Below are 23024 nucleotides of genomic sequence, written 5' to 3'. Positions count from 1 at the left end.
GCTATAGGTGTGGGTGCCTTCATCACAACGCAAGAAGCTTGATGATTATATGAAAAAGATTACATCTTTTTTGTTTATATATTTTAGGTGGAAATCTCTACAAATGTCTTATGTATTATTTTAACTACTAATTATGTTTTCAATATTATTTAGTAAAACATTGGAATATCAAAGAAATATTTACAGTATACAGAAAGGAACAATAAAACTATTTTATTATAATAAATAGCAAAATTAGATACAGCGGGTCAAATAAGTATTGAACATGTCACCTAAATGCTAACCAGATATATTTCTAAATCTGCTATTAACATGAATTTCTCACCAGATGTTGGTAACAACCTATCCAATCAACAGATGCAAATCCATCAAACCATAAATGTCCATAAATTATGTGTAATAATGAGAAATGATACAGGGAAAAAGTATTGACTACGCTTAGTGAAATTTATTTAATACTTCATACAAAATTCTTTCTTGGTGACGACAGCTTAAAGACGGCTCCTGTATGGAGAAATTAGTTGCATGCATTGCTCAGGTGTGACTTTGACCTTTCTTCCACATAAACACTCTTCAAATCATGAAGGGTCTGTGGGCTCCTATGAAATGTGAGGTTTAGTTCCTTCCATATATTTTCTATGGGACTGAGGTAATGTGATTGGCCGGGCCATTCTAGCAGTTTTATTTTCTTTTTCTGAAAACAATTAGGAGTTTCCTTGGCTGTATGTTTGGGATCATTGTCTTGCTGAAATGTCCAGCTCGTTTCACCATCATCCTGGTAGATTGCAGCAGCTTTTTTTTTTTTTATCTAGAATGTCTCAGTACATTGGTCCATTTCCATTCATCCTTCCATCAATGATATGAAGCTTGCCAGGGCCGTATGCTGAAAAACAACCCCACATCATGATATTTGCAACTCCAAACTTCACTGTGGGTATGGTGTTAAAAGCCTTCAAACATAGTGTGTATACTGGCATCCAAAGAGTTCAATTTTGGTCTCATCTGACCAGACTATAGTCTCCCAGTATTTCACAGGCTTGTCTAAATGTTGTTGAACAAACATTAAACACACGTGAACATGCTTTTTGGATTGCAATAGAGTCTTGTATAGTGAGCATGCTTATAGGCCATGGAGGTTGAGTATATTACTTATTGTTTTCTTTGAAATAATTGTACCTGCTGATTCCACGTCTTTATGTTACTCTTCATATGTGATCCTTGGCTCTTGGACAGCTCTTCTCATAATTCTTTTTACTCTTCTGTCAAAAATCTTGTGGTTAGCATATGCTCATGGTCAGTTTATGGTGAAATTATTTTCTTTCCACTTCCTGATTATGGACCTAACAATGCTCATTGGGGCATTCAGTAGTTTAGAAGTTCTTCTGTAACCAATGTATCAGTATGCTTTTCAACAATAAAGTTGCAAAGGTCTTGAGACAGCTCACTGGTTTTACCCATCCTGACATAATACTTGTGTAGCACCTTGGTAATGAGACACGTTTTTATAGGCCATCAGTTGAACCAGCTGATATTTTTCATTAAGTAGCAGGATTACTTTCTAGTTACTAATAGATTTCAGCTGGTGTAATTATATTTCATGGCTTTTTTCACTTCTCTTTTTTCATGTGTTCAATACTTTTTCCCTTTGTAATTTCTCATTATTACAAATAACTTAATTTATGGACATCTCTGGTTTCATTTCTTTGCCTAAGTGGATTGCTTTTGTTGTTACTGGTGAGAAATTCATATCACTAGCACCTTTAGAAATAGACTGAACAAAAATATAAATGCAACACTTTTGTTTTTGCTCCCATTTTTCATGAGCTGAACTCTAAGGGGTACTTTGCACACTACGACATCGCAGGTGCGATGCCGGTGGGGTCAAATTGAAAGTGACGCACATCCGGCATCGCAGCGACATCATAGTGTGTAAAGCCTAGATGATACGATTAACGAGCGCAAAAGCGTCGTAATCGTATCATCGGTGTAGCGTCGGCATAATCCATAATTATGCTGATGCGATGGTCCGATGTTGTTCCTCGCTCCTGCTGCAGCACACATCGCTGTGTGTGAAGCCGCAGGAGCGAGGAACATCTCCTACCGGCGTCACCGTGGCTCCCGTAGGATATGCGGAAGGGAGAAGGTGGACGGGATGTTTACATCCCACTCATCTCCGCCCCTCCGCTCCTATTGGCTGCCTGCCGTGTGACGTCGCAGTGACGCCGTATGACCCGCCCCCTTAATAAGGAGGCGGGTCGTCGGCCAGAGCGACGTCCCAGGACAGGTGAGTCCATGTGAAGCTGCCGTAGCGATAATGTTCGCTACGGCAGCTATCACAAGGATATCGCAGCTGCGACGGGGGCGGGGACTATCGCGCTCGGCATCACAGCATCGGCTTGCGATGTCGCAGCGTGCAAAGTACCCCTTAGGCTCTGTGCGCACTTGCCGGTTTTTGCCGCGGATTTCCTGCGGTTTTGCTGCATGTTTCGCTGCATGTTATGTTCATAACATCTCTGCAGTGATTCACCAGCAAAACCTATGGGGAAAAAAAATGCTGTGCGCACTATGCGGATTTTGACAGCTGCATGTTTTGCTGTGGGATTCCCGCAACAAAAACAATTGCATGCCACTTCTTTTCTGCATGTCGCTGTTGCATTTCACTCCATTGACTGCAATGCAATTGTGAAATCCCACAGGAAATAAGGCAGGCAGCAAATTCTGTGCGGTTCACTGTGTTTTCCTGTGTTATTCCCTGTGGTATTTCGCGGTTTCGGGACATAATGTTCATCGCTGCCCTGCGTCTTGTAGGGAAGTGATGTCATTATGACAGGAAGAGGAAGCGGAGCAGAGTAAACACACACATATCACACACACATCACAGACACAGACATAGAACACACACAGATCCGATTCACACACAGACACAGATATATAGAATACACATACAAATCAAACGGACATACAGAAAAAAAACACGTGCACTCCACCGAATTTTTACCATCCAGCCGTGGTAAACACACAGTGGTGGCACAATATTCTCAGGCTGGGGAGGGCGGGGGGCAGGATTAAAGTCCCCCCCCTGCTGCAGCCGAGAATATCAGCCCGCAGCTGCCCCCTCCTGTTCCTGTTGCCGTGATGCGGATGATAAGGAGTTAATGGCAACGGATCACCGCCACTAAGTCCAGGCTTGATCATGACAGCGTCTATGTGACAGCTGACATGATCAACCCGTAAGTAAAGTGAAAAAAACACACACCAAAAAATCCTTTATTTTAAATAAAACACAAAAAAGCCCCTGTTTCACCCCTTTACTAACCCCTCCAAAAAAACACAGCTCCGGTGTAATCCACGTCCTGCGATGCTTCCCTCCAGCCGCGACTGACACAGCGCTGAATGAATGCAGCTTCACAACGAGACAGCAGAGGTAACCACAGGGCATTTCTCACGGCCGGTAATGTGAACACACATTACCGCTCGGGAGAAATGCAGTGTGTGCTCACAGGGACTCTATATATCCCTCTATCTATCCTTCTGTCTATTCTTCTCTCTGTCTATTTATCTATTTATCTATCTACTATCTATCTCAGAAGGAAATGACTTTTTTTTTTCTTTTTTTTTTCTCAATGTGCTTTATTGCATTGAATGCATTAAAACACATGTACCAACCCGCACGCGGCAAAATCACGAACAATACCGCGGTAAAACCGCCGCAAGCCGCATGCAGTTTTCGGGTGCGGTTTGCTGCGTTTTTTTACCACGGGTGCGGTAATCTTTCAGACCGTGCGGACTTTTCTTAAGAAAATTCCGTTTTCCAGTGCGCACAGGGCCTAAGAGCTAAGACTTTTTCTTTGTACACAAATGACCTTTTTGTCTCAAACATTGTTCGCTCCTTTGCCGAGATAATCCATCCACCTCATAGGTGTGGCATATCAAGATGCTGATTAGGCAGCATGATTATTGCACGGCTATCTTGGTGTAGTAGTGCTTACTATCACAGGTTTAGACAAATCTGTGAATAATATTTGAATGAAAAAGCATTTTATGTACATAGAAAAAGTCTTCAGACCACTTTACATGCTGCGATATCATTACCGATATCGCTAGCGTGCGTGCCCGCCCCCATCGATTGTACGACACGGGCAAATCACTGCCCGTGGCGCACAACATCGCTCATACCCATCACACTACTTACCTGCCTAGCGACATCACTGTTACCGGCAAACCGCCTCCTTTCTAAGAGGGCGGTTCGTTCGGCGTCACAGCGACGTCACTAAGCGGGTGCCCAATAGAAGCGGAGAGGCGGAGATGAGCGGGACGTAACATCCCGCCCACCTCCTTCCTTCCGCATTGCCAGCAGCCGCAGGTAAGGTGAAGTTCCTCGTTCCTGCAGTGTTACACATAGCGATGTGTGCTGCCGCAGGAATGCCGAACTACATCATACACGCAGCACCAACGATAATTGGGAATAGGGGGGCAAGTCACCAATTAGCGATTTTGCACGTTTTTGCGACGATGCAAAATCGCTCATAGGTGTCACACGCAACGACATGGCTAAAGCGGCCAAATGTGCGTCACAAATTGCGTGACCCCCAATGAGATCGCTTGAGCGATGCCGTAGCGTGTAAAGCAGCCTTAAGATCTTAGAGTTCAGCTCATGAAAAATGGGAGCAAAAAAACAAAAGTGTTGTGTTTATGTTTTTTGTTCAGTGTACATTTACTTGGATAAATGTTGAAGTGTTCAGTACTTATTTTAGTCACTGTATATACTTTTCAAAATATATAAAGTTTCTCAATGTTGCTAACTATTCATTAGGAAAGAAACTATTCTCTAGAACTATGGTTTTAGAGATCGTAACTAGAGAAGAGTGGACCAGTGGAAGTTCGAATTCAAGCGGATTTTAGTGAAAAGTTTGGTTCTGGAACCACACTTGACCCCGGACCTAGAATCCCATATAAGTGAATGGGGACCCAAACTGCAATCCCGTAAAATAGCTGTAAAATGATCGTAGTAAGGGATAAAAAGCTGCAAAATAGGGTCAATTGCCCTGAAAAAAATTTAGGTAGGGAATAAATAAAAAAGAAAATAATATGGGGGCCCCCATTTTTTTGATAACCAGTACAGGTAAAGCAGACAACCATGGCTTCAACCCTCAGATGTCAGCTTTACCTTGGCTGGTTATGAAAAATAAAGGGGATCCCATGCCATTTTTTTTAAATTACTTAAATAATTTAAAAAGACAGCATGGGCTTTGCCCTATTTTTGATAGCCAGCCAAGGTAAATCAGACAGCTGGGGGCTGGTATTATCAGGTTGGGAAGGCCCATAGTTATTTGTCCTTCCCAGCCTAAAAATTGCAGCCTGTAGCCACCCCAGAATTGATGCAACCATTAGATTTGCCAGTTCTGGTGCTTTGTGTGGCTCTTCCTAGTGGTGTGGTGATATTTGAGGTAATACTTTTGGGGTTAATGTCAGCTGTGAACTGACAGCTGGCATCAAGCCCAGAGGTTAATAATGAAATGAATAGGTGTCTATCAGACACTCTCCTTATTAACCCGGGCAATGAACCTGCCTATTCATTAGTAATCCCTGGGTTTTTGCCATCAACTCCAAAAGTATTACCCCAATTGCCACCACAGGAAGAGCCGGATATAATACCAGAATTTGTGCCATTTCAGGGGTGACTGTGGGCTGATATTTTTAGGCTAAGGAGGGCCCAATAACCATGGACTTCCCAGCCTGATTGGACACAATCTGCTAACTAATAAGCTAAAAATGATGTACTTATGATGTGAAATTTTATAAGCCACTACTTTTTCCTTTCTGACAGTCGCAGAATTCTGGATTTACAGTAAAAGTGTTAGTCTCAGATCAGAAAAAGGTGGAAAGAAGTATGTGCTATAAACTGTATTTCTTTAGAGTGTTCCTTTAATTTTGTGCAGCTATATTGCAAACTGAGATGACAGTGGGATTAAAGCTACGTTCCACTCCTTCCACTGCACTACTTTATTGTTGCTGGTTTTGAAAAATTGCTTATTTTTCCAGCTGATATAGGACACTAACTATTCTGTCGAAAGTTGAAAAAAAGACATTTGTCCACTCAGCAGTCTGCTTCTTCATTGTCTTTTACCAATCCATTTAATCCAATTCAGCCCTCAGTATCTAAGCATGGTGGAAGATTTATGATGGTACAATGAGTGCAAGATAAGAGGCTGAACTTGAAAGTAGTTTGTTCTCTCTGGTTCAAGCGGCATTTAAACAAAGTAATACATTATTAGATATTAGAAATGATGAGATCCTTCGATTCTAGGGAATCATGTGACATAATAAATTCCACACACATGCAGGCAATGTGCATAAATGAACTGTAAATCAGAAAGTGATACACAAGTATTTTGTTGCCATGAAGATAATGATATTAAGCATTGATAAAACACCAATATAAGGGACATTTTAAATCTAGGCACGATCATAAAGCGCAGCACTGACCATTGTTATAGTAACTATTGCTGGTATTTGACAGATTTTCATGAATGGTAGCAATGGTTGACATGCATAAACGCTTACAATATGGATCATTATCTGAATTGCATATTTTCCTAATAGTGATTGCTCTTATTGCCACTGTAGTAGTGCATCAACCTCACTATGGAGACTTCCCCATTAAGTAATATATTTTTCTAGGATCAGAACAAATTAATAGGCAATTAGCTCTCGGGTATGGACATCTGCTCAGGATGTGAGGACAGCATTAGTTGCCATGTACATAATACAAGTCATACTGCATACTTCCTATCTTTAAAATTATTTCATTGTTTTTTCTATTTTCACTTCTTTTTAACTATTTTCTCTTATGTTACTTTATTTTTAGAGTTTTCAACAATATAAAAAGTATACAAAACCAAACCAAACATCAAATTCCCACTTCAAGAAATATTTTTAATTCAAACAAATGATCTAATAAAATACCAGTAGTGATGAGCGAGTGAGTGCGAGCACTACTCAAATCGAGCAGGTCTGACACTTGGACGGGCTTGATTTGAGTAACGAGTATAATGGAAATATAATAGCAGACCACAGCCAGGCCAAAAGTGGCATATCCATTAAATGCTCCAATTCTGGTGCTTCATTTCAGCTCTTCCAATTGCCCTGGTGCAGAGGTATCCTGGTTAAAAGGTGAATGGAGTTGGTGTCAGCTGTGTAATGTCAGCTGTCATCAAGCCCATGTGTTAATAATGGAGAGGCTTTCACCAGACACCACCATTACTAATCCAGTAAATGTAAAGTAAAAGAAAACCCTCACACACAGGAAATCATAGTTTATTTGAATAAAGACCCCCCCCCCCCACCACACACACACTTTCACTTATTCACCAATTTATTAAAAAACAAAATGTTCTATTTTTAGGCTGGGAAGGGCTAAATAACCATAGATCTTCCCAGTCTGATAATACCAGCCTCCAGCTGTGTGATTTACCTTGGCTGGTGATCAAAAATAGGGGTGAACCCATGTTCTTATTTTTTTAATTATTTATTTATTAGGTTAAACCAGGCTAAAGCTAATAAGTAAATAAATACATAAATAAATAAAATGGTGTAGGGTCTCCCATGGGGTGCAGTCTCTGAAGAATTTGAAAAGCACCAACTGTCATCTTCAGAGTAATGGGAAAATCTGTCTTTACTGATTAATATTTTTACCAGTGAATTGAGAGTGAAAGATCGCTACAGGAGGACAAAAAAAGCAGATTTTGGTGACAATATGTATTACAAAGTTCATTATTTTCATGTACACTATTGATTTAAGAGATAAAAATGAAAATGACTGTTACTATTTAACCCCTTCACGACCGGCCGATTTTTTGCTTTCCGTTTTTTTTTTTCGCCATTCTTTTTCTGAGAGACGTAACTTTTTTATTTTTCAGTCAATATGGTCATGTGAGGGCTCATTTTTTGTGGAACGAGCTGCACTTTTAAATGAAACCATAAGATTTACCATATAGTGTACTAGAAAATGGCAACAAAATTCCAAATGCAGAAAAATTGCAAAAAAAGTACGATAGCACTATGTTTTTTGAGATATTTTATTCACTGTGTTCACTATATGGTAAAACTGATGTGTGGGTGTGATGCCTCAGGTCAGTGCGAGTTCGTAGACACCAAACATGTAAAGGTTTACTTTTATATAAGGGGTTAAAAAAAAATCGGAAGTTTGTCCGAAAAAAGTGGCGCACGTTTTACGCCATATTCCGTGACCCGTAGCGTTCTCATTTTTCGGGATCTATGGCTCAATGACGGCTTATTTTTTACGACTCGAGCTGATGTTTTTAACGTACCATTTTTGCGCAGATGCTACGTTTTGATCGCCTCTTATTGCATTTTGCGCAAAAGTTGTAGTGAGAAAAAAACATCGTTTTGGCGTTTGGAATTTTTTTGCCGCTACGCCGTATACTGATCAGATTAATTGATTTTATATTTTGATAGATCGGGCGTTTCTGAACGCGGCGATACCAAACGTGTGTATATTTTTATTTTTTAACCCTTTAATTTTCCATGGGGCGAATGGGGGGTGATTTGAACTTTTAGGTTTTTGGTTTTTTTTTTAATTTTTTAAAACTTTTTTTTTTTTATTTTACTAGTCCCCCTAGGGGGCTATTGCGATCAGCATTCCGATCGCTCTGCAGTATCTGCTGATCACAGCTACAAGGCTGTAAACAGCAGATATGCTCTCTTTCTCTTTTGCTGTGCCGCTGGCACAGCGAAAGTGAAAGCAATTCAGGTGTAGTACAGGAGTCATCACATGACCCTGTGCTACCATGACAACTATCGGAAGTCACGTGATCGCGTCACGTGGCTTCCGGTATCGGGCGGTAGGTAAATGTTTACCGTGATCGCGCGTATAATGGCGCTGTCACATATTGACAGCGCCATATAAGGGGTTAAACGGCACGAGCAGATAACGATTCTGCTCGTGCCTAGCAGGCACACATCTCAGCTGTGAAAATCAGCTGAGATGTGTGCCGATCGCAGCATGATGCTGCCGGCAGACCGCGGGCAGTAACATTATGACCGCAAGGACGTAATTTTACGGCCCGCGGTCGTTAAAGGGTTAAATCGATTAAGTCTGTGTGAATGGATCAGTTTTAAAGTGCATCAGTGTTACATCAGTTTGAGACTGATCCTTTTTTTTTTGTTTTTTGGATTAGTGTCAAACAGAATATTACTGCACATGTTAATTTAGCCTTATGCCGGTCATACACGATGGCTGTCGGCTGAATGATGCTTCGACTGATCGTTTGGTTCACAGCAATGTCAGCCGGCTTGCTCATACATATTGGCATTGTTTAGCTGAGTACTCCCTTTTTTATGGGAATGCCACAGAAGGAAATGATGGATGGTGGCTTATCTCCAGGAGAGCAATACGACCAGGAGTCCGAAGTCAAACATGGCCGATTGACATCTCATTCGACAATCAGTCAGCTGGCACCGCCATACACACTATAGACTGTTGGCTACAGATCCATATGGTTGTGTTTCGTCTCATTAGTCTAAATGTATGGAGGCCTTTAGTGAGTTATCACAGTATACAAACAAAGCAGCTCTACTTTGTCTGCATTTATATTGTTTTACAGCGCATACTGAACACATAATTTCTTGTGAAAAACATCATGCCTGCCTGCCTTTCCCTTTCTAGAAAAAGAAAGATGTATGAACAGTTCCTTTGTCAACATTAAATCTGTTTCATCACATTCTACATCAGTATAGGCACATATCTCTATTAATTCAGTCATAACTTTTCTTCCATCTTAAATATATTTGGAGTCTTCCCTTCAGATGCTCAACTTTGTAAGCAACTATGCTTTAAAAAAATATATTTTATATGTAATGTATTCCAGCCTTCACACTGCTCGGCTTAATGGAAGTCAATATCTGTATATTATACTATCCACTCTGCAATTCCATTACAGACTCCACACCGCCGGTCATAAAAAGTATCATTCTGAGCACAAGCCCATAACAGTAATGATAAAAAAGGGCCATTTCTCTTCCCCAACTAGAATGAAACATTTAAATCACCGTCGCTCTTTGCTCTAAGGAAAATTGGCAAATTAACAGGGCTAAAAAAAAGGATAAAATATTCATGACCGGTGTAAAAGGAGAAGTAAATAATTGAAAACAAATTGTCTAACTGTGAAAATTCAGAATCGTAGAAAATTAGGAGTCAAAAGATTATAGTAGTCTGACACAGATATAAGAGCTTGGACAGAATGAGGAAGTAACACGTATAAATATGTATGACCAAATATTTGGATTTTCTTCTTTCTGTATTTCAGCAGCCATTCTTTATATTTTTATTGATGGAACTGTATGAGGCTTTGTTTTGTGCAAAAGAAATTTTGATTTTCATCTGAGTTTGTGGGTAAATGTAACTTAATTGCTGTATATTTGGTGGCACTTATTCAGTGCAAATATAAAACAATATATTTGTGTTTACTTTTGCACAAATAACTAACATTAAATATACTGTAAAATTAAGGTATGAGATTATTTTGGTCAATGTATATGCCTAAAAAGTGTAGTTTTTTTTTTAATGCAATGGTTGGCATTAAACGGCTATACATATAAAGACACAGGGATTCCAAAGGAACTTAACCCAAGCTGGAAAAACATTTAGGTAAGATAAGAAGCTGTTATTAAACAGCTTAGCACCTTCTCTTAGGGTAAGTTCACACAGTGCGTTTTTCGCGGCGTTTTTGCGCAGTTTTCGGGTGCGTTTTTGCTCAGAAAACTGCATGACTTTGCTTCCCCAGCAAAGTCTATGAGTTTTCATTTTTGCTGTCTGCACACAGCGGTTTTTTTTCAGTTGCATTTTTGTGGTGCCACAAAAACGCAGCATGTCAATTATTCCCGCGTTTTTCACTGCGCTTTTCATCCATTGAGTGCAATGGGATGTTGAAAAACGCAATGAGAAACGCAAGTAGGTGCGTTTTAGTGCGTTTCTAAGACCAAAAACGCAGCTATAAACGCAGGAGGTGAGTAGTAAAGTGACATGTACAGGAAGAGGATTCCTTCCTTCAGTAAACACAGAAGCGTGAATTCTCCCGGTACCGTCACCGCCGCCTCCACCTCCAGTCCTGTGCATGTATGCTGCCGTGAGGCGTCATGTACGGGCAGGAGGTGGAAGCGGCTGCGAAAACAAAAGTGAACACTAGAAAAAAAAAAAGTCATACTCACCTGTCTGCATCCTCCCGGTGCCATGCCCGCTCCCATCTCCTCCCGGTACCGCCACTCCGGGTGTGTGCAGTCTCCCCAGATACGCCGCTCCCCGGGTGCAGGATGCAGGACCTGGCGATGGATCACCTGATGCAGTCACCTGACGCATCAGCTGATCGTAAGTCTCGGGGTGATGCCAGCGGCCGGCTGGCTTAACCAATCAGCGGATGCGTCAGGAGACTTCATCCCTGATTACCAGCAGCTGCTGCAGTGATCGGACGGGATCAGACTCGCTCTAAGAGCTGCCGGTAATCAGCATATAAGTGAGTTTTTTTTTTTTTTTTTGCACCGATGCATCTGCTGATTGTATAAACGGCTTTTATACACTCAGCTGATGTGTGATGTGATTCAGGCACTTGATCCTGACACATCATCTGATCGCTTTGCCTTCCAGCAAACCGATCAGCTGATATTTGGATCCGGATTGGACGGTGTGGGACCCTTAACCCAGGATTACTGCGGAGGGGGGTTCTTTATTTCAATAAAGATGGAGTCACTAATTGTGTTGTGTTTTATTTCTAATAAAAATATTTTTCTGTGTGTTGTGTTTTTTTTATCTTTACTAGAAATTCATGGTGGCCATGTCTAATATTGGCGTGACACCATGAATTTCAGGCTTAGGGCCAGCTGATAATATACAGCTAGCCCTAACCCCATTATTACCCAGTGAGCCACCTGGCATCAGGGCAGCTGGAAGAGTTGGATACAGCGCCAGAAGATGGCGCTTCTATGAAAGCGCCATTTTCTGGGGTGGCTGCGGACTACAATTCGCAGCGGGGGTGCCCAGAAAGCATGGGCACCCTGCACTGTGGATTCCAATCCCCAGCTGCCTAGTTGTACCCGGCTGGACACAAAAGTTAGGCAAAGCTCACGTCATTTTTTGTTTAATTATTTCATGAAATTCATGAAATAATTTAAAAAAAAGGGCTTCTCTATATTTTTGGTTCCCAGCCGGGTACAAATAGGCAGCTGGGGGTTGGGGGCAGCCCGTACCTGCCTGCTGTACCCGGCTAGCATACAAAAATATGGTGAAGCCCATGTCATTTTTTTTGTTTGGGGGGCCAAAGAAATCCTGCATACTGTCCTGGAAGGAGGATGCTGAGCCTTGAGTCTCCCTCCAGCATACAGTCCTGGATGGAGCATACTGAGCCTTGTAGTTCTGCAGCTGCTGTCTGCTCTCCTGCATACACTATTGGATGGAGTATGCTGAGCCTTGTAGTTCTGCAGCTGTCTGCTCTCCTGCATACACTAGTGGAGAATGAAGAACATATTGAAAAAGGAAATGGCATCAGACCTTTTTTTTTTGTTCACTGATAAAAAACGCATAAAGACGCAGTGAGCAAAAACGCACCAAATCGCGGCAAAAACGCGTGCGTTTTTGCCCGCGTTTTTTTGACGTGGGTGCGTTTTTGTGCGGTTTTGCCGCAAAAAACGCACAAAAACGCAGCGTCAAAAAAACGCAGTGTGTGAACCTAGCCTTATTCTACAGAGCTGTAACAACAAAGTGCTGTAGAATAAGGCCACTTACTGTCCACCATAAAAACATGTATGGCCAGCTGTTAAGATGTTAAACTAAAATAAAAATAAAATTAAAAACAAAATTAATCAAGATAATTGGAAATTTAAAAAGCATGAATCAGGGCTGGGCTTTTTAATAAAAACAAAACAACAGACATAACTGCATAGATGACTAATAAAAAAAAAAATAAAATAAATCTTTATTTTTATATAGTGCTAACATAATCCGCAGCACTTTACATACATCAGCAACACTGCCCCATTGGGGCTCACAATCTAAATTCCCTATCTTTATGACTTTTTGGAGTGTGGGAGGAAACCCACACAAATACGGGGAGAAAAAACTCCTTGCAGATGTTGTCCTGGGTGGAATTTGAACCAAGGACTCAAGACCTGCGTGCTAACCACTGAGCCACCGTGCCGCCCAATAAAAGGTTGGATGAGAACGTCCTGGTTTTGGCATTCTGGCATAATGAGCGGGATCCTACTACCCTCTATGGCACCATGTGCTGTCAAAAGGAGAGACTGCCTATTTTATTATGAGATCTTGCTTATTTAACTAAAACAGCACTGTCCACATTACATACACAGCAGTTAAAGGGAACCTGTCAACAGAATTGGGGCCTATAAGCTGTGGCCACCACCAGTGGGCTCTTATATACAGTGTTCTACCATGCTGTATAGAAGAGCCCAGGCCACTGTGTAGAACAAAAATCACTTTATAATACTCACCTAGGGGGTCAGTGTAATGCTAACTGGTCAGAAGGGTGGCGCTGAGCAGGGCAGATCAAAGTATTGTAGTGCGCCTGCGCAGGACCTCAATGCCGGCACATGTGCATGACGTAGGATGCGTCATGCACACCAGCTTCAAAAGAAGGAGAAGTAAGATGGCTGAAAGAGAAGGCACCGGTCCCAGAGAACAGCGCCACCAATCTGACCAGTTTGCACCACACCGACCCCCTAGGTGAGTATTATGAAGTGTTTTTATGTTCTTCACAGCAGCCTGGGCTCTTCTATACAGCATCTTAGAATGCTGTATACAAGAGCCCACTGGTGGTGGCCGCAGCTTATAGGGCCCAAATCTGGTGACAGGTTCCCTTTAAAGGGAATCTGTCAGCAGGGTTTTGCTTTGTAATCTGAGGACAGCATGCAGAAAGGGTTAAAAAAACAAAATCAACTATGGCTCTCTTATCAAGCTGTGTGCTGTTGTTTACTTAAACTAAAGACTTTATCACCTAGTGATTATCACGCCTATTTCTCTGACTGACACATCACTTTCCAGGTACAATCTCTATAGAGAACCTAGAGTGGCCAAGACAGTTCTCTCAGCTCTGCTGCTTTGCTAAATCTAAAAGTTCAGATTGTGTGAAATCAGCTGCACCCAGTAATCTAAGTAATTCATCACTGGATTCAGGGCATCTTTGCCTATATAATGCTGCTCTCAGATGAGATAGCAAAAACCTGCTGTCAGATTCACTTTAATGACTGGTTTTATCATTATAGTTGTTATCGATTGGTAACAGTTGTGTAAAAAATAAAACTCTTTTTCTAAATCACTCATATTTACAATCATCCACGTGCCCATTGAGTTCTCAAATAAAAATGGCAGCCACACGCAGATGTCTGTCTAGATAAACAATCTGATCTGATCTAAGAAAAGTAAAGACGATAGAAATCTGCTTTAAGAGATGAATGTTCCTTATTATTTATGCTTATTATATGGACAACTCCTCTCCATATACTGATTTAGAGAATAATGGTGTAATGGTGGCGGTTCCCTTGTTTTGAATCCTGATCCATCAGCAGTGAAACTGTATAATAAACGCAGCTATCATTCTCATGGATACCGTCCATATTTGTATTGCGAAGATGGACATTCTTTTGTTTCATTCATTCCTTTACAACCTAATGACTGCTACAGGGAAAATCAGTAGCCTAATGCAATTTCCCAAGTCAGAATCAGCTGTTTGCTGAGAGGCTGAGGAGTAATGAGGCAATAAGCAATCCTCTTCCTAGTGCCTATATGCTCTCATTTTACATTCAATAGCAAAAAAAAGAAAATTTAATGGAAAAGTTGATGTTGCAAAATGATGTCTACCTGCAGACATAGGGTTAATCTGCAGATTGATAGTGTTAGAAGGGTGAATGGCTGCCATACTGAAAATATGGATCCTGGGAGAATATTACCTTTATTCCTCCAGGGAGCCACCGGTTTTCAGTCATAGAGGTGTGCCAGCACGGGTATAGTCATCAATCAAACAAAAACTGCTGGAACACCATTGCAAATGTGAACAGGGTGCTAGCTAAAAAATACACAATCTATATAAAGTGAAAGCTGCACACCAAATTCAGAGAAATATGATTAAGCATAACTGCTCTATAATATATAAAGAAATGAAAAACACAATTACTCATATGAAAAATTGAAAAAATTGAAAAAGTGACATTGCATGACTAAACAAGAAGGATAATCCAGCTGAGTGCTAATGGTGGTTTATTTGTGCAGAAACCGACAATGCACAGACGTTAACGCGTTTCTGACTTGATGCCCTTAATCATATGGTTATGATTAGGGGCGTCAAGCCAGAAACGCGTTAATGTCTGTGCATTGGCTGTTTCTGCACAAATAAACCACCGTAAGCACTCAGCTGGATTATCCTTCTTGATCATTGCTGTGCAGCCAGGGCAGGGCCGGTGTCCGAGACTGAGGCGCGATGGGGTCAGGTGGCGTTGAGCTGGATTTTTCTCACATTGCATGACTGCTGAGGAGTATTTGAAAAATAGAGATATTTAGCTAATGTATTGATCAATTCATTACTGCCCGATACCACTTCACGGTAATCTCTTATTTATCGGGTCCTTAAGCACGGGTATAGTCAACGCTCACAGCTTTAGGCACCAGCCGGCACTTAAATTGACAACCAGCTCTGCAGTGCATTAGTGCAGAGTGAGCTGTCGGTCAATGTGCCAGGGCGTGCCAGCCTACAAGATTCTGAGCGGTGACTATAGCCATGCTGGCACACCTTCATGACTGAAAGCTGGTAGCTCCATGGATTAATAAAGTTCCTTTTATTTCAGGAGCTACACTTTCAATTGATGAGCACACTTTTAATGTTATTTACCTACAGACTAACCCCATATCTGCAGGATAACAGCATTACCTGATGTAACTGGTTCCCTTTAAAAGAGAATTAAAAGGTACTCATCAGTACAGTTGAAAATATTCTGTTAAAAGCATATTGAATTTTCAAATATAAGAAAATGGTGGGGGCAATAGGTAGAAAGTATTGTACTTGTATCCCCCCATCTCCTTATAGATTGTAAGCTTGTGAGAAGGCCCCTCAGTCCTCCTGCTACAATTAAAGTGTGTTTACTCTTTTATGTCTTTATTGTCTGCACATGTCCCGCTGAATTGTAAAGTGCTGCAGAATATGTACATGTAAAAAAATATTAAATATCCAATTTTTATGAATTATTTAATGCAATAAGAACTAAAATAAGTAAATGACTAACAGACAAATGTGGAATAAAGCACCTGCATGGCAATGTTTGCAAAGACAAGTCAGAAGAGCCTCCGGCACTACTCGTGGTTTATAGCAGGGAGCGACTGCTCTGTTAATCAGAAGTACGGGGCGATTAACAGCAAACATACACAAACATAAAATATTTCACCGGCTTGTATCTTGGGACGCCTCATTAGACAGAATGCACTTGAACACTGAGGTGGAACCTGACCAGAAGCAAGTTGTGTCAAGATTTAAATAAGGATTCGGCTTTGGGTAAATGATCAGATTGCTGAGATACCGTCCATGCCAAATAGACCCTGCCTGTTAGTTTACAAAATGAACATTAAAAAACAGCTGTCAGTAGGACACTAATAACTATAGGACTATGCTTTAAATACAAGGTAATATATAGGATACTTAAAGAGAACTAAAAACAGAGAACTGCAGTTTACATGAGGCAAATTGTTACATGGTCACTGAACAGCAGAATATTTACACTACCACAGCTATATTGCACAAAATAACCTCTGGGCATCATGAAGACTTGTTTCAATTGCTTTGAATGCAATTGTAAAAGTAGCGGCAGGATTCATTGCCACCTTCCTGAAAGCAGGTATTAAAAGCAAATAACTCGAAGAAGCTCGAAAATAAAGAAGTACAGTGCACTCCGAAGCACGGCAGCTTTTCAGAGAAATCAGTACTACATGGAGTCACGGACGGGTTACAGGGGTCTTCTGAGAGGCTCCTCTAGCTTCAGCCCACCTAGATTGACTAACACAGAAATAGTGAATAACCTATGAATCACACTGAGCTGGAGCGGAGACGCCCATTGGACACTTCTGCAATTGCCAATAGAAACTACAGGAGATTTTTGTTTTATTTGCAAAAGTTATATGGTGTAAAGGTAGCAAATTATGGACCATCACATATTAACGCTATAGCAAATGTTCATGCTATTCAATTTTAAGAGAGTAATGGCAATAGTACATCTGAAACACATCTACAGCTACCTGCACAATATTTTTTGAAAAAGAAAAGTCCATGAATCTGTCTTCTCATTTAAAGCACATGTTTTTTATTGCACCGCTGGGGTGGTGTTTTAAATGCAAGCTTCCTGCCCCCTGTCTGATACTCAACTTCCTTCGAATTCACTCTCCAGTGTGTCTCCTGTGATTTGTGACCTTCTAGCGTGCCAGAGGTCACAAATCAATAGAAGTATATGAGAGCCTAGTTCTGGCCTCATAGAGATGCACTGAGAACTTGTGATCTAACGTCAGACAGTCAGAAGTCACAGGCAGAAAATCTGAGCGGCAATGGTTAAAGGTGAAGCCACCGGAAGGTGAGTTTCTGCCTGGGGGAAGAGGAGATAGAATTAAAACACCACTCCATCGTTGAAAAACAAAATGCTGGAGTGTTTTTTTTACTTCAAATAATGACCTTATTTTCAATTTTTCAATTTCTCTTGCATGCACAATATGAATCCTTGTGCTAAATCGTGCAGCAACAACTGCAATCAAGTGTGTGCAATAACTGGCAATGAGTATTTAAAAACACTCTTGAGGAATTTTGGTCCACTCATTTTTGCACAATTGTTGTAATTCAGCCACATTGGAGGGTTTCTGAGCATGAACTTCCATTTTAAGGTCATGACACAGCATCTCAATTGGATTAAGGTCAGGACTTTGACTAGGCCACTCCAAAATCTTAATCTTGTTTTCTTAAGCCATTTAGAGGAGGACTTGGGGGTGTGTTTTGGATTATTGTCCTGCTGCATAACCCAAGTTCGTTTAAGCTAGAAGTCACAAACAGATGGCTGGACAATCTCCTTCAGGATTTTTTGGTAGACAGAACAATTCATGGTTTCATTTACCACATCAAGTCTTCCAGGTTCTGATGCAGCTAAACAACCCTAGGCCATCAGACTACCACCACCATATTTTACTGTTGGTATGATGCTCTTTTTCTGAAATGTTGTGTTACTTCTACGCCAGATGTAATTGGACAAACACCTTCCAAAAAGTTCAAGTTTTTTCTTGTCAGTGGACAGCGTAATCTCCTAAAAGTCTTGGGGATCATCAAGATGTTTTCTGGCAAAACTGAGAAGAGCTTTTATGTTTATTTTTGCTCAGCATTTGTTTTCGTCTTGGAACTCTGCCATGCAGGCCATTTTTTCCCAGTCTCTTATGGGTTAGTCATGAACATTGACCTTAACTGAGGCCTGCAGTTCTTTGGATATTGTTGTGGTGTCTTTGATGACCTCATTTAAGAGTCATCACTGTGCTTGTGCAGTATTTTTGGTCAGCAGGCCACTCCTGGGAAGGTTCCATGTTTTTGGCATTTGTGGTTAATGGCAATCAATATGGTTTGCTGGAGTCATAAAGTTTTAGAAATCCCTTTATAAGTTTTTCCAGACTGATAAATCTCAAATGCTTTATTTATTATCTTTTTCCTGAATTTAATTGGATCGCGGCATGATATATAGCATTTCATAATCTTTTAGTCTATTTTCCTTTGTCAGGCAGGTCCTATTTAAGTGATTTCTTGATTGAGAACAGGTGTGGCAGTAATCAGGCCTGCATGAGGCTGGGGACATTTAACTCAGCTTCCCAAAGATGTGGTGAACCACAGTTAGTTTATGTTTTACGGTTTTAAGGGGGGACAGCAATCACTTCTTCACATAGGACCCTGTAGGTTTAGATTTATTTTTCCCTTAATAATAACAACCTTCATTTATAAACTGCATTTTATTTTTACATATGATATCTGTGTAATATTTAAATTTGTTTGGAGATCTGCAACATTTAAATGTGACATACATGCAAAAGAATAAGAAATCAGGAAGGGGGCAAATACTTCTTCACACCACTGTATATGTATTAACTTTCTGAATATACTGTATAATTCAGATTTAACATTTATATAAAAATCTAAAACAAAAATAAACCTATGTTTATTACTGTTTAAATGCTGTAGGGACAGATGAAGTCTGTGAGTCCTTCTTTTCCTTTATACCTATGTATAATTCCCTATTATGAAAATAGCCTTTTTAGAGTGGATGAAGACAGAGATTCTGGTGCCACCTATGGGAAGTAGCAATACTAAAAGACAATATCAGCCCTTGTCTGTTAAAGACCTTGCCACATGGCTTAGCATAAAAGCAAAACCACAATCTCCATTGGTAGACATGTGTTTCTGGGTACAAAAGAGGAGTACTTGTTTGGCTGACTAGATGCCACTGACAGGGAGTCTAATTCTCTCTTAAAACCCTAAGAGGCACAATGACGTATGTCTAATGTTTTACAGTATAAGACAATCATAAACACATTTTTTTAACAGGCATAAGTGCTTCACAAACTTAGATCTGTGGTAGGAATATTAGCTATGATATATACCAATCTCTAGCCAAAGTATAATAAAATGGACAATGCCTGCACTGCTGAATCCTAACCAGTTGAGTTTTTTCAAGTGGAGAAGGTGATGGAGAAATGGTAAAAAAATACTTGCCCTATTAAAAGGATATTATAATATCATAATATTATGAATCAAATGTGATTCATAGTAGAATTACCTGAGCATTGCTCCAAAACCTTTTTTCTTGACTTTCTTCTCTTGCTCATCACTTTCTTCTTTCTTTTTCTTATCTTTTACTTTTGACTTGCCCTTTTCCTTTTCTTTTTTCTTATCCTTCTTTTTCTTGTCTTTCTTTGTTTTGTCAGCATCATCTACCTCTGAATATCCCAGTGGGGTTGGCTCACTGTTTGGAGTTTCTCTATCAGAGTGGGAACTCACATCAGAAAGGAAATCTGCAGATAAAAGTAGAAAATCAATAAAGTGGAGCGTGTTCAGGACAAGTCAATGAAATCATCAAGCATTTAAGCATGAAGCTCACACTGGAAGCAGTGCATCTCAATAGCTGGTCAATTGCCCAAAAACATGCTGTATGTCAAATGCATGGTAACTAAAAGCCCTCATTAACTGGTAATTAACAGTGTCCCAAAAAGGTGAAAAGACAAAAGTACAAATCTTTGTTATATTCATGAATATGTACTATAATTCTACAAATGTGTTTAATACAATCAATATAGCAAGGAAAATGTAAATATTCCAGATGGTATACATTCTAAAGCATGTCTACCACTTAACATTGGTAAAGCTGCAGGGCCAGATGGACTCAGTCCACGTGTCCTTAAAGTGTGTGCAGACCAGCTGTGTACGGTCTTTACACACCTATTTAATGGAAGTCTACAAACACAGAGAGTACCAGTGTTATGGAAAACTTCCTGTCTGCTTCCGGTACCCAAGACTACTTCTCCTGCATCCCTAAATGACTATCGTCCTGTAGCCTTAACATCTCATGCTATGAAGGGCTTGGAAAGATTAGTGCTTCCTCCCTTGAGTCCGAGGGTGAGGGCTTTTATTGACCCCCTACAGTTTGCTTACCGGCATAGATTGGGGGTGGACGATGCTATTCTCTCTGTTAAATACTGTACATTCATTTTTGGAGAATGACGGAACGACTGTGCGAGCAATGTTCTTCGATTTCTCGAGTGCATTTAACACCCTGCAGCCACTTTTACTACACAAAAAGATGACTGATATGAAGGTGGAGGAGGGGATGAGAAATTGGATAACTGACTACCTATCAGATCGGCCACAGTTTGTACAGATGGGAGCAGTTGTGTCTAGCAGATTATTGAGCAGTGTAGGTGCCCCTCAGGGAACGGTGCTAGCGCCCTTCCTATTCACACTGTATACATCAGAATTTCAGTATAAATCTGATTTTTGTCACCTTCAAAAATTCTCGGATGACTCCGTGGTTGTTGGATGTATTAGGGGGGACCAGGGGGATGAGGAATATAGAAGGGTGGTGTTGAATTTTGTGGATTGGTGCCATGGAAACTATCCACAACTAAATGTTAAGAAAACTAAGGAGTTGGTGGCCAACTACAGCAGGAGAAAGATGGAATGTTTACCCATCACTATTGCTGGTCAGGAGGTAGAGCAGGTGGAGAGTTACAAATATTTGGGGGTCCACCTGGATAGCAAACTGGACTGGAGATGCCACTCAGAGATGGTCTACAAGAAGGGGATGAGCAGATTGTATTTCCTAAGGAAACTGAGGTCTTTTAATGTGTGCAGCAAAAGGTTAGAAATGTTCTACCAGTCTGTAGTGGCAAGTGCCATCTTTTTTGCACTCATATGCTGGGGTAGTAGTGTGCGGGTCTCTGATGCTAATAAGCTGAATAAGCTTATCAAGAAGGCAAGCTCCGCTGCTGGCTGCAATCTGGACTCTTTTGAGGAGGTAGTGGTGAGAAGAACTCTGAAAAAGTCTATGGCGATTCTGAATAATAATGCACATCCATTATATGAGCGATTCATGAGACAGAAGAGACCTTCAGTAACCGGCTAATCCTTCTGAGGTGTAAGAAGGAAAAATATAGGAAATCATTTGTGCTAACTGCTATGGGAATGTACAACAATAACATTAGTGCTAAATCATCAAGGTGAATGTCTTATTTCTTCTACCTTCAGTTCACCCCTGTGTATGTCCTAATCTAATGTATAATGTTCTTCTGTCAACTCTACTGTCTTGTCAATTATGTAATTCATGTTATGATTTAAGTTGTGCTGCTGTGATACCAGAATTTCCCACGGGATCAATAAAGTGTATCGTATCAGAAAGATAACAGATACATTTAAATCAGTATATTTATATGTACATATATATATATATATATATATATATATATATATATATATATATATATATATATATATATATATATATATATATATACATATACACAGTGGAACCTTGGTTTAAGAGCACACTCCCGGAACCAATTATGCTCGTAGTCCAAGTTACTCTTATATCAAAGCAAATTTTCCCCTAGGAAATAATTAAAACGCAGATAATTAGTTTCACAACCCAAAAATATTTACTGCATTTGTATAAACTTAATACAGTAATACAACATAATAATAATAATGAACTGTATTCATATAAAATGATTACAGTACACTAATACAGAATACTGTACAGTACAGTAAAAAACAAAACAAATTAAACTGCACTTTAGCTTACAATTAAATTATTGGTGTGCGAGAGATACAGTATGAGCAATGTGCTATACTGGTTAGCAGAAAGAGAGTACAATACTGTATCCACAAATGCAAATTGATAGACATGCTATATAGTACTGTATATACTGTACTGTACAGTAATATACAGTATACAATACATATGTACAGAAAGTTACCTCCAGAGTGGGTCAGAGTGCGGTGAAAGGACAGAACCGGAAGTGTGCACGGTGAGGATTTGCTCTTATTGCAAAACATTGCTCTTAGACCAAATTACAAATTTTTAAAAAGCTTTGCTTGTCTTGCAAAACGCAATATATATATATATATATATATATATATATATATATATATATATATATATATCCACATACACGACTATGATACTATGATTTATAAACATCAAGGCTATTGAGTGCCTTCAATATGTAAACATGTTACTTTCATTATTAAACTAATCAACAATTAATCAATAGGTGCCGTGAAATATAATATCACAAAATATTCTAAGTACATATACAGTATTTCTAAAGGTGCTATTGACATGAATTTCTCACCAGATGTTGGTAACAATCCATCCGATGCACACAAGCATTGAAATCACACCAGAGATGTCCATAACTGTAATGATGTTTAATAATGAGAAATGAC

At 40.0% G+C, this 23024-nt stretch overlaps 1 protein-coding gene across 5 annotated transcripts in view; it reads right to left on the bottom strand.

The window, feature by feature from the left end:
- PARD3B (par-3 family cell polarity regulator beta) overlaps nucleotides 1-23024 on the bottom strand; it is a 1965757-nt gene that overhangs the window by 1202172 nt on the left and 740561 nt on the right. For all 5 annotated transcript variants that reach the window (XM_075317687.1, XM_075317688.1, XM_075317691.1 and 2 more), the window contains exon 18: nucleotides 19861-20095. In XM_075317687.1, coding sequence (XP_075173802.1) covers nucleotides 19861-20095 — 235 coding nt within the window. The remainder of the gene's footprint in view (nucleotides 1-19860; nucleotides 20096-23024) is intronic.

This window comes from Anomaloglossus baeobatrachus, chromosome 7 (assembly GCF_048569485.1).
Source record: "Anomaloglossus baeobatrachus isolate aAnoBae1 chromosome 7, aAnoBae1.hap1, whole genome shotgun sequence".
Classification (NCBI taxonomy): Eukaryota; Metazoa; Chordata; class Amphibia; order Anura; family Aromobatidae; genus Anomaloglossus; species Anomaloglossus baeobatrachus.
Note: the sequence above shows the minus strand (reverse complement) of the source record. Positions and strands in the feature narration are given on the sequence as shown.